The sequence below is a fragment of the Pterocles gutturalis genome, unplaced genomic scaffold, assembly GCF_000699245.1.
Source record: "Pterocles gutturalis isolate BGI_N339 unplaced genomic scaffold, ASM69924v1 scaffold51621, whole genome shotgun sequence".
Classification (NCBI taxonomy): Eukaryota; Metazoa; Chordata; class Aves; order Pterocliformes; family Pteroclidae; genus Pterocles; species Pterocles gutturalis.
Window position 1 is genome coordinate 27355 of NW_010104934.1, and position 13265 is coordinate 40619.

The 13265-nt window shown below is 35.7% G+C and overlaps 1 protein-coding gene across 1 annotated transcript in view; it reads left to right on the forward strand.

The window, feature by feature from the left end:
• TAPT1 (transmembrane anterior posterior transformation 1) overlaps nt 1–13265 on the forward strand; it is a 43279-nt gene that overhangs the window by 22977 nt on the left and 7037 nt on the right. Inside the window, exons 7-11 of the mRNA XM_010087197.1 lie at nt 6830–6910; nt 7742–7851; nt 9466–9525; nt 10901–10969; nt 12450–12526. Of these exons, the coding sequence (XP_010085499.1) occupies nt 6830–6910; nt 7742–7851; nt 9466–9525; nt 10901–10969; nt 12450–12526 (397 nt within the window). The remainder of the gene's footprint in view (nt 1–6829; nt 6911–7741; nt 7852–9465; nt 9526–10900; nt 10970–12449; nt 12527–13265) is intronic.

The following is a 13265-nucleotide window of genomic DNA, read 5'->3' on the forward strand; positions in this document are numbered from 1 at the left end:
TTCTTGGTTTCAAAACTAGAGCTGATTTGCTTGTCATATTTTCTGATCTTTGAACATGTTTGTTTCTATTTAGTGCATATGATACTTTTTGGTCAAAGCTGTTTATACAGATAAACAAAACAGAATATATTTTTTTCATTCCACCTCCTAGTTTTTTAAACCAGAGAACTCAAATGTTCAATAGGTTAAAAAATTGTGTAGCTGCTTATTTAAAAACATGTGATTTAGATTTTTTTTATCAAGAGTTAAAACTTTCAGCAGTCTCACTTCAGGTTTTGAATTCTGGCTGTTGGTGTGATTTTTGTCTAATTGATCTGCAAACTGTAATGATATTACATGCAAATGTTAATTGGCAATTGTTTTATGATGCTTTGGATGAAAGACTACTTACATAAAATCTTAAATGTATCACGTAACAGAAATACTAGCACTGTATTTTAATCTACCTCATAGAAATTCTTAAAACCCTAAAAAAGTAATCTTCCCAGATTGGCTGGTAAGGTGTTTATTCTGTGCTAATAGTATGTATTTTTGGTTCCAAGATTTAAATACTTATTTTGTAAAAATTAAAGGTATTTAACTTTACAGTGGGAACATCTGAAAGTGATATTCTACTACTTGCAGAAAGTAGTTACAAGTATGTACCTAGCTCTCCTACTGAAGGGCAAGGCCTCTTTCTTGATTTAAATGTTGAAATAAATGAGGGACTGCTATTAGAAATGGCTAGTCATTTCCTTCATAAAATGCACCTGTAATAGTACGCTAGAAGAAATGTATATCAGTGTTTTATTGCTAGACATTACTATTATAGCCATATCAGATCTCCCTTTATCACTTGGTGGAGAAAGTGATGCCATTCACTATACCATATGGGGATGGCAGCAGGTGAGTACGTACATAGAAGAGTGCACAAAACAAGCTAATTTATTAACTTTAAACAGATAACTTTTCCTGGAACGCTTCTCAGTATGGTTATAAATAGCAGTGTTTTCTTGTCATAGACAAAATAAGGTAGAATTTAGGAGAGATTTTCAGCTCTTTCAAACTTGAGCAGATTTACTGCATCACAGCTTCAGTAAGGATGGATCAGTATTACTTCAGTTCATGTATTCTGAGAACTTTGTTATCCCTTAAATGTTTTATTTCCCGCAGCTGAAGTGGGAGTACATCTTGCATTGTTGTGCTATGCCAATGCTATATGCTACCCCTGGAACTGGGCCTCTGGTCTGGTCCTGTGGACTGAGCTTACAGTTAGCCTTGGGAGTGCCTTGTGTGTCCTAGAACACGATATGCCTAAAACTGCATGCCCAGACTGAACTAAACTGCTAAAATAAAGCAGTAAACATGGGTTCCCCCATGTATTTCCCACCTTTCAGTTTCTTGAAGCTGTTTTCTCAGGTCTGCAGTCTCTGCTGCAGGTGATGATGGCAACAGTAGCTGATTAAGCTTAGGGAGATTGAATGGATGCCACCTTGCACCACATTTTCTGGGGCTCTGCTAAACTTGTTTCTATTGTCTTAAGCACATTTAAATCCAGCGAAAAGGTATTGATTAGCGCACAGAAGCTAAATATACTAATTCTTGGGGGAGGAGAAATAAGGTCAATCTCACAGGCATGTGAGGAACTTGTCATGGATAGGTTAAACTCCCTTCTTATTTAACATGTTAATCAAAAGAAATATAGGAACTAGCAGAACGTGAAATATCAGTTACCTCAGGAGGAGACGATCAAGAGAAGTTGCTACAAATAGAATTCAAAAGCAAGTAATCTTGTGAACAGAAGCTTGAAAACAGAAATGGACTGTTTCAGTTGTGCTTTTGAACACGTCCTATATCATGCACTGAAATACCTTGCAGAGCTCTGCATAGTATTGAAGATGCTATGTAGTAAGACACCATGATATGAAATGCCACCAAGCTACCAGTTTAGATTTGGAAATTGTGAAATCATTTTCATTTGGCATTGTGCTCAGCCCTAGCTTGTGGATAGCGCTATTTTGAGTTCTGGACTTGGTGTCAGTGGAGTCAGTGATCCTTTGTATGGCCATTTAAAATTCTGCTGTAACAGCTAATTCATTACAACTTCAGGACTAAAAGAAATGTGAATCATCTACTTAAAATAATTAAACAGACCATTAGATATACATTGGTTACAGTTATCTAATAAAGCCAAACCTGTTATCTTTTAGGTTCAGGAGGTCAACAAAGATCTTGAGGTTTGTATAAGTGCTTGAGATTGCAGCTGGAGAATCTGATTGCAACCATATCGGCTCGTGCAGCTTTGGTTTGTCAGCTGCAGCAAAACTGCTTTTGCGTTGCCACCCTGACTTTTACTAGGCAATTTATGTGCACCCAGGCAATCTAAACACTGTGGCCATGGGAAAAGGCTTCTATACAGAAGACATAAAACCTTATATTTCTTGTAGGAGGAAGGAATATTTTCCTAAATTTAAATAGTATATTATCTTTTTGAAATAGATATCTGTAAGCTAATTTTGTAGGGTTCAGGATTAGGAAACGAGAAGACCAAAACTATAGAGCAGCTCTTTCATCATTGTTGCAAGCCCAGCATGCTGCCTTCCTTCATGCTTTTAAATGTCTTATTTTAATTTCAAGCTGAGCTGTAAACTAAATTTTTCACAAAACGCAATTGTACCTCATGTGAAACAGTACATTAGGTGCAGTGCGTTACCTTATTTGCTTCAGTTGTCTGTTTGTTTAGATTATTCCTTATTTTTTAAAATCTCTTGTCTAAAAAATTTAACATTTATTCTGAAGTTTTGAGAACTTCACTTTTTTTCTTTATAATTTCTTGCTTTTTTTTTTCTTAATGTTCTTTCTGCTTTGTTCCTGTTTTATCAGTCTCTTTGGCTTTAATCAACATACTGAACAGCCTTTATTTTTACCTTTGGTCTCTGGAATTCAAACTGCTTTCTCATATGGCTCTAGGGGGTTTTTTCATACCATTATTCTAATCCAGTTGTTCATTTTAAGGATGAGGGATTTGGGGAGAGGAGTACCTTTAAGATAGATTGATGCCTCCTTGATGATTCTTTGTTCATTCTTTCATCCTTTCTTATGCTCTGGTAACTTGTTAAGAGGTAGTTGTCACTAGAACTACTTAGGATTTGCTGAAATGTAAACCAAAAGATCTTGTTTCACGTCTTACACACTATGATTTATAACCAGCTTTTGATCTAAATATATAAACAGTGGGATTAACATGATCAAAATTATTCTTTCCTTCCTAATTAAGGATTCCTGCATGATGTGTCAGGGAACCTTGAAGGAAATAACTAGGTGTTCTAAAGATTATTTTCCACCCAGGTCAGTAGAAGTGCCACTTATGGATCTCCGTTCCTGGGATCTCACTGCCCTCCTTGTTAGTTACCACTGCAAAGTACCCAAGTTCTTCAGAGTTCAGGTCCTTCCTGAATGAGTTCAGTAATCACTTGTTTGGGATGTTGGCTAATTAATTATACTAGCCCATACTAGATGCAGTGCTGTCCTCGGAAGATCCTTTTTTCCCGATCATATCGATTTCTGTAATCTTTACAAGTTTTTTAAGAGTGGTGATACCCTCTGACACATTCAGGTCTCTGTTGCTATCAGTCCTTTAAACTGAATGTCTCCATTTTCCAGAGGAATTAGTAGAAGGGTAGATTGTGTTATTAATATGGGCATCAAATTCCTTTTGAATTGGAATGGAAGGGTTGATGTAAGTGGGGTGAAAGATTTTAATCTGATTTGGCTGTGTGCAATCCTTTTTTGAGCTTTACTTCACAGAACCAATAGAAAAAAAAAGTACATGTTGCTTTCCCCCTATTGCATTTATGGCAGTATGTACATTACTGGCTTTGAAATAGATGTTTACCACCTCTATTCATATGACATCCCTAGTAGGCACACATCACTTATCTTCATGGAAAAAGGTATATTGTGGTTAGATTTTGACACATGACCACTGAATTCTGATGTACTAAGTCTTGGAATGCCTGATTCTTCCTTTCCCTTTTCAATATACTGAAATACATATTTTAAAGGAAACTGAAAAGATCTAATCATATGTAGTCAATTGTATCACCACTGGATGCATGGAAGCACAAACAAATTCAGTGTCACCTTTCAAAATGGTCTAAAGAGTGTGCATGTGGGGAATATATAGTATGATGTGTGGCCAGGCTTCAGAGCCAGTGCTATTAAGAGTAGAGTTTAAGCACGGTATTAGAATGCAGTCTATGTATGGTATGTGCTGACAAGAGAGCAGTCAGGGGGATAAGCATATCTGAATTCAGTGGTAGATGTCAGTTTTTCAACACTTAGGAGCATAAACACTGAGAAAGTAAACCGCTTAATTGTGTGCTTGTGGAGGTAGCTGAAGATTGCTTAAAACGTCCTCAGCCTGTTGTTTTGGCTGTCATTTAACCCTGTCTTATAATGGAGAGGATTATTAAAGCTTTACTGTATTCTGTCTGAAAAACAGTATGTGATAATTGCTTAACACCAACACTTTGTGGAATATATCCAGAGCCAAGTTGACATGGCTTATATCAATGTTACTAAGGATTGTCATGATGGAGGAGGAACAGAAGTCTGTTTTTCTTCCCATTTTGCTCTTTGTCATGCTAAAGCAGAATAGAGACATTGCCTTTTGCCAGTACCTGCGCTATCTACTGGTGGCTTGTCACTGTTTCCCCAGATTCACAGATCTAGTAATTTACTGTCCCTTTGTTCTTCTTTAAGAAGATGATGTCCATAAGTGTGAATCTAGGGATATAGCCTCACTTGTTCACCACATCATCTAAGAAGTGGCAAGACAGGGTACAGGAAAATCCCCTTACCTGTTTAAAAAAAAATACATGTACATATACAACATCAAATAAGTTCATAATAAATTATGAAACATTATTGGTACATATTTCGTATTCTGCAATTTTAATTGGGATTTAGGACTGATTACCATCAGTTGTTTTGGGTATCCTGAAGCCTTTTTTGTCCTTGTTAATGAGGGTGAGAAATGAAATGAATTTCTGAATCATTTGGGTTTACTGTCAAAGCTGCTGTAAAATGTCCTTTTTCCCTTGCTTGCGTCTCACAATCAGTTGATGACAGCGCCGAGGATGCAGAAGAGCAGCCACACTCGTTCCTGTTGCTCCAAGCAGCCTTGAGCAACTGTGGCAGCAGAGATAAGAGATTAGAAGGGAGGCCAGTGAGAACAGGAAAAATAAGCAGAGGGGAAAAACAGGTGTCAGCCTGTCATCCAGTCTCAGAAATTACTGGGGGAAAAATGTTTATTATTACAGCATAAGAGGAAATTTAAGGCCAAAGATGTCTCTTCTCAATGTAATCCTGTCTACTGGTGAGCTAACATACGCTGAGCAGGTAATAAATGTCTGAAGGATTGGCTTGAGACATGCTTTAAAGTTTAGGCCTGAATTAAGGTCCATCCTTCCCACTTAAGAATTTCTATCCAGAGAGGCTTCCCTGTGATCTGAAGCACTGAAGATAGGATCTGTGTGTTGTCTTTGTGCATTGCTGATCAATGATTTGTCATGGCAGTGTGGAAGTATGCAATGTGGGAAATACAAGATGAAACCTTTTTGAGAACTGAGCAAAAGTCTGAAAACACAGTGATTATTTTCAAGTCACTAATCGGTGTGATAGACAATATAGATCAAGGAATGTCAGACTGCATATTAATCAATTGGTGACAGCGCCAAGTGATATCTCATAACTAAATTTATCATTAAATGCTGTGTTCTGGTGATTTGGGCAGTATTGGGTGAATTCAGAAGCACAGAAGAATGTTCTTGGCTTGGAGTGTTATTGACAGCAAACTAAGAAATTAGAGTCAGGACTTCACTTATGCTTTTTTTCCTGGTATTTAAATTTATTTTACTGAATGATTTGCTTGTTTCTTCCCTCGTACATATGCCACTTGTTCTCCTTTGGAGACTTGTGCTTCCTCTGGCCCTTCCCCAGCCCGTACTGAGAGATGAGTTTATGTACCTCAAAATGTGCATTTTTACATATATCTGTGCAGTCTCATTATTCTTGAATTCTGTGTGCTTTTCATTCCCCTCTCCTGCAGGAGTTGTTCTTTTCTTTTTGCTCCCTTCCTTCAAGCTTGCCAGTATCTTGAAATTTCTTTTTTACAAAAAAAGACTCTACCTAGTCTGGGAAGGCAAGTCATAGGACTCCGTCTCAAGGTGGACTGCTGTTGTGTTGTAGTTCTTATGGTTTTGATAACTGGGCGGATGTATCTTGCTATTCCCTTTTAACGTGGCAAAGTGAAAGACTAGTAGGAACCTTCTAAATAAGGTGTAATAGTTTTCTTGAAACGCTTTTTTTTTTTTTCCCCTACTACTGGTCCCAGTATGTAGCAATTTGGATATCCATGATCTGTAGAAAGTGAAATTTGCCTTGATAATAACTTGAAATGACAGACAGGTGTATTATCTCCATTTTTGCACCAGGAGGTGCTGGTTCTTTTTGAATCCCACAATAAATGCACAAACTTTATCAAGAAAGATGACCATTTTATTAATATATTAGAAAAGGTGATAGCAAGTCACAACTTAAGTCCCTTCTGATGCTGGGAACCTGGAGATGATGCAGCATTGGGCAGCCCTCTAGTCAGACCACAGCATACTGCAGAGATCCTGTCTGTGGTGAGGTTCCTAGCATACCCTCCCCTCAAATCCCATCAAATAATTTGTGAAAAAGATTGTCTAATCCAAGACTTAATAAATTATAGAACTTCAGAATGAGTAGGTGTCTATGTATGCAAATAAATGTTTGGAGTTGACAGATTATTTTTTTTAACTAGATATAAAGGAGAGGTTCACCAATTACGTGCTGCTACTAATTGTATGTCTGAGAAATATGGAACAGTTCTCATGGAATCCAGGTGAGTAAACTAGTAGAAAAATTAAATACAAAATTACAAATTCCTGTGCTATCATCAACTATATCTCTTGCTTTTTTCCTCAGTCTGAAAGATAAGGGTAACCAGGACATTTAATTGAGGAATCTTAATTTGTCAAATACCTTAGATTCTCATTTTTCTATTTCTGGCTTTCTTGTAAGAGTGACTCTATCCTTTCTGCTGGAAGTATACGCTGTTACCATACAAACATGCATAGTTATGTTTCAAGTAGTGTCTTGAATGATTTCTTCCTAGCCCTTCCCTTTCCTTGAAGTACATTGAGGATGAAGGATCCCCTAGTGAATTTTACTTTGTGAGGCTAGTGAGATTGAAATTTGATATATGCTTATTTAAACATTTCTATTCATAATTTAGTATTGATTACACTTAGGATTTTGATACCATATTGAATAAATATTTAGTAAAATTTTATTTTATTTTTTTTAAACTTAGGTTTAGTAATTTTGAGCCCTGATGGGTGTGGTGTATTTTGCTTGAATGTTACCTTAAGCATCTAAAACCGCAGGTGCCCTATCTATTCCTCATGCATACTGAACATCTGCTATCTAGTATGTGCAAACGTTGGCTTCCTAGTAGAACCTGATCCTAACTGTGGTGTCACTGTACTTTACTGATAAATTTCTGAAACAGCAATGGAATAAGTGAGAACTTGCACACTACATGCTGAGTACTGATGCAAAGTTAGACTCTTCAGACTTCGGGATTTTTCACTGTTGAGCAAAAGTGTTATAAATTGTTTTGTGTACTGGCATCAAATTAAATGTCCTAACTTGTTTTTTTCCTAACCTTCAGATCATCTTTGGGTGTTATTCCCAGATGTTTGCATGGTGGTTGCTTCAGAAATTGCGGTGGATATTGTGAAACATGCCTTTATAACAAAATTCAATGACATCACAGCAGATGTAGGTATCCTGTTTGGAATGCTGAGTGCTGTTTTAAGTTGTAGTTTATTTGCTAATATTTAAACAAAAAAAATTTATTTCAGTGCAGAAAATGTAAAAAAATGTTATTTTCCTATATAGGATATAATTTGGGAAAACCTGGTAATTTCCTGATATAACATACTTCTGAAGATCTTCATCATGTGGAACAAACACCTCTGCTTCTAAATAAGTCGTTCCAGATCCATAAATTATTGAAAGTGTTTTGTAACAGTTCACATAATAACTACAGTTCACATAACTGACAGATCATTTTGTGTAGTGATCACTAGTTAAGTTGAGAGAAGGCTACTTGTTCTACAGTCTAGACAGAACTTGTAGCTTTTCCTAACAGAATGGACTGTGGGTTAAAATTCAGGCTTTAGGAAAAGCAGATCTTTTGAGGCTGCTGAATCTGTTCTTGTATATGTGTTAAAGGTGGAATCTGGAATCAGAGACACATTTTCCCCCTGTCCCTGAAGCCACTGATATGAAGTAGGTTGTGTTAGTTTCCCACTCGTGAAATTTCTTGGGCCATGTATATTATGGGGTCCTTCTTTTATAGTAGTAGATGAGGTTAGTTTTTATGTGTAGTGACATTATACGTTGGCCTTTTGTCATGCATGTTGTGTAAATTCAAATGCATATGATAAACTAGTGAAGAGATGAGTTAGCATTTTTTTCACTATTAAAACCACTTTTCGGGAAATGAGATCAGAACTTTGAAGTGCAATCTTTTTCAGCATCTCTAAAGTAACTACATTGTGCAGTGTAGAAACAAGATGTACTTAATAAGCTCCCTTATGCCAGAGGCATTTGTGCATGCCCTACTTTTATATAGAGAGTTTGGAAAAGAGTAAAAACCAAGTCATGACAGCCAAAAATGTAGCATGCTTCAGTGTGCTGAAGCAGCTGGAGGGTGTGGAGCAGTGAATGACTTTTGCAGGGTTTGTTTAACAAACTTGATATTTTTTGTATGAAGTTCTAAAGATTTATGGTTGCTAGGTCAGACTTTTTCAGAAGTTTTGAACATCTGCAGTTCAGGTTGCCCTGATGCCTATCCTTAAAATAGATGGTTTTCTGTCTTAATATGCAGAACTGTTCTAAAGAGAAAGAAAAGCTTCATTCATCTTCTGATACAATTTGCCTTTTACATGGGATCACTTGCTAAATACATTATAAGTAAGCTCTCATTTGTTTAATTTGATCCCAGTGCTATCTTTCATGTAGCTTAAAACAAATTATGAAGTGCAGGAAAAAAGTGAACATTATTTCTCTTACTTTGTGTTTCTGATGATCGTCAAATTCAATAAATGCTTTATAAAAGTCTCATTCAATTCCTAAGATATAGCATAGTGTTGTTTGTTGTATTTGTGTGTGTATATACACACACACATATACAATTTACTTGATCACAGAAGTAAAGGCTCATCTGTTGAAGGGTGCAATTAGACCCCAGAAAAAATGGCTTTGACTCCTTCAACATGTGCATAAGTGTTTATAATATTTTTACTGAAATAATTTATTAATGTCTGTTGTGTCTATAAAGTGTGATAACACATTAATCACACATCCAATGTGCTGGATTTTTTCCAGGTCTACAGTGAATACAGAGCAAGTCTTGCATTTGACCTTGTTAGCAGTCGACAGAAAAATGTAAGCCTGAAAATAAAGATATTTTCCTGTATTAACTAACATAATTGTTGTTGAGGAGATACCAGAACAAATACTTAAATACATACAGAACTGTTACACTCCTGCAGCACTGAAATTATATTGTGCTTTCTTTTAAGAAGCGATAACAGGAATATTTGTGATTTATATTCTTATTTTCATCCAGTTGTTCGGGTCAGTTGGGGCTTTAAGTGTATTTGGAAGAGACTTCTCAACAATGTATTAAATGTAGTCAGGGGGTGGTTGTAACAACTTTGACATTTTTGAGATATATGGAAAGTAAGTAAGCTTAACAAGATGTTCTTGATATAATTTTAAATTACTGTTCTTTTTGCTTTATTTTAACTGTGTGGGATCAAAATACAGTATTCATTAGGAATTTGTATTATTTCTTCACAGGCATCATGCACAGATGTATAGGGATGTTTGAACTATGCATGTTACTGTTGTGGCATGGATATTTACACAACACACAGACTGCTTGTGTTTTTCAATAGTACCACTTTTTGGAAGACTATTTACAGCACATCTTTGCTGGATAAGTCTCTTAACTGTTAGTGAGTGCACTGGATGAGTGCTCAAACTATTAAATGAATTTTGTTATAATAATTTACATCTTTTTCTTGGGCACGGTTAATACCTATTGCTAGGAATGCGGTAGTTATACCTCATAAAGCTAACTTCAATTACAAATAATTAATTATTAATACTTTGTTAATTAAAAAAATGGTTCTGAAAACTGCATTAATTTTCCTAAGGATCCTTTGTGGAAAATGAGTTGGCATCATATAGGCACTAACTTTGGCATGATTTTCAATACTGCATGAAAGCTGTCATGCAAAGTAGTTGTGTTTTGAGAGTTCGAATGTAAACGTATTTTCAACGTGATTTTAACATAATTATCATGAGGCTAATTATAGATGTTTGTGGAATGATTAAAATTGCTAGTGTGATGGATAATTCTTTTATCTCTGTTATGGGTTTTTCTGTACAGTATTTGAGGATCAAAGTCAAATTAATACAAAAAGTTCTCTAAGCTAGTAATAATGTACAGATGAAATATCATAGTGTGTTTGGATTCAGTGTCCTAATTGCTCTCGATTTAGAGATTTGTATTATACTCCACTTGCTCTTGATTTAGGACACTGAAGCTAATCTTACTGGTCATGGTAGTATTATGCTTTTGTCTGAGAGTACAGCTATCTGTATTTGAATTTCAAAATGTGAGTAGGTACACTTTATACCAGTACAGTGTTTGTTAGCAGAGATTGATTCTTATCTAGAGGGTGTGCCAAGTTAAAATAAGCTCATTCCTTTGCATAAATAGTTCATTATTCTTCCTCTTTTTTTTTCCTAGGCATATACAGATTACAGTGATTCAGTTTCCAGAAGAATGGGTTTCATTCCTCTTCCACTGGCTGTTTTAGTAAGTTGTATTTTTCCTGTCAGTTTTTTGTCAGTAGGATCTCACTTTGAGAATATATGCCTGTGAGATAGCTGGCTCATTTTGATGTTTTGAGGTTTAAGTGATCACCTGAACTGAAATGATGCTGCAAGGTTGAGTTAGCATTCAGTATAACCTATATCACATACTAAATATGATTTCATTAGTGTGTTACTGTTTATCAGCCTTTCATAGAAAATCAAATACATATTAACTGTATAAAATTTATAAGCACTTGAATTGTATCAGTGAAATTAAAGTACATCTGTGCTTATTAAACATTTTTTCCTTTTGGCAATCATCCTGTTCATTCATTCAGAATAGTCAAAGCAGCTGGTTGCCAGAAGGTTAGCAGTAGTGTACTAGTTTTTTTAGGTTTTTCATAGAAGTCCTTGTGGTTGTCCCTATAATGGTATGCTTAATGACTAAGTTTTCTTTTTTATGGGGCACTGAGCTTCTGAGCTGTAGTAGAATACATGATTCTGAAGTAGTTGACCCTGTTACGTGGACACACTGCTATAAAATTAATCATGTCATTATTATAGTTGTGTTCACATGCTGTCTGTTCTGTTTTTTGTAAATAGCTGCTCTGACTTTCCCCATACACACTTGTAGACAAGCAGTAGTGATCAGAATACTGTGAATGTGTCCTTGCTTTGCCAGCAAGGATGCTAATTCATGATTTTCCTGGAAGAATATCAATATAAATAAACTTTTAAATATAATGTTCTCTTATAGAGATGGGGAAAAATACTAATGACAGGCTTTGCCTAGGTTTTCATCCAAGAAAAAAAAGAAACAAAAAAAGAAAAAAAAAAAACACCCAAAAAAACCAACCGAACAAAAAACCCCTCAGCTATGATCATAATCATAATTTATTTTGTAACTAAGTACAACCAGTGAGAATTTGATCGAAATGCTTTTTTCAAGTTAATTGTGTTCTGATATGATATCCTGGATACTAATAGGTTTGAAACAAACTGATGTGCTTTGCTAACTTGGAACCTTACCTTAACTGTGAAATACTGAAGTAGAACTGAGATTTGAGGATCACTTACTGAAACTTGGGATTTACATGCCTGGTCCACAAAGCAGTTTTGTATTCAAAATGTTACTGCATCAGCATCTCTTGACGTTTTCCTTAAAAATTGTTAACTCAGCTTCCAACCCTTGACTTTTGGAGAGGTTTTTTCACTTGTTATTTACTTGGAAGCCAGTGGTGAAGGAAACACTATCAGACTGTAGTTTTGGCAAAGTTGCAAGTAGGTACTAGTATAATACTTATTCAAATCAAAATCTTGAATAGTTAGTGCTACCAAGGGGAAGACTAGAATAAATTTCTATTAATGTAAATGTTTCTACTTTCATCTCGAATTTACCAAATAAGAAATGTCTGTTAAAATATCCTATTAATAATCGTGTGCCATGTGTTTTAACTGTTTAACTTTTATCCTTAAAACAGCTCATGAGAGTCGTAACAAGCTCAATAAAAGTACAAGGAGTCTTAGCTTATGTTTGTGTTGTGCTGTTCTACTGTGGGTAAGTAAGTGCACGCAATTGAAAAGTATTTACCATTATCTGATCAGATATGTGAGAAAAGCTTCTGTTGATACTTCTAGCTTTAAGTGTAAACACAGTTTATGTTCAGTAGAACATAAATGTAAAACACTTATGCTCATAAACTGAAATTGAGAGTGCAGATGGGTCCCTGAATACTGTAACTGCATTGGGGGATTATAGTCCTCAGTAAGTAACTTTAGTAATGAAAATAACAGAAAAATGACTGAAAGAATTTATGACAGACAAGCACCTCTGCATAAACGGGGAAGTTGAATTCTAAGGAATGAAGCTTTCTGTGAAAAGAACGAAAGATTCAGTATGCCAACAAATATAAGCAATTTAAGTGCTCTGAGCAGATCATTAATTCCTCTCTCTGACAGTTAAATGCAAGGTTTCTTCATGTTAGGAAACTGATATTGATAGATAGATAAATATATGAAATGCAAAGCTTACCTTTCTGGGAAGCGTGGGTCAGTAAGTAATCTTAGTTAAGGAATATAATGTCCTATGGCAATTTGTTTTCCAAAAGCGATGATTTGCGAGAATTTCCTAGAATTCATCGTAAAGAATTAAGTGAATCGAACTGCTGCAGCACAGAGAACCTGCTTGCAGTATTTTGGGACTATCTCTTTCAATGCTCTACCAAGTTGTGTTTCTAACTGAAGGCAGCAAGATTTGGGAAGTAAAAGACTTCTAGGTCTGGGGCAGTGGTTCAGCA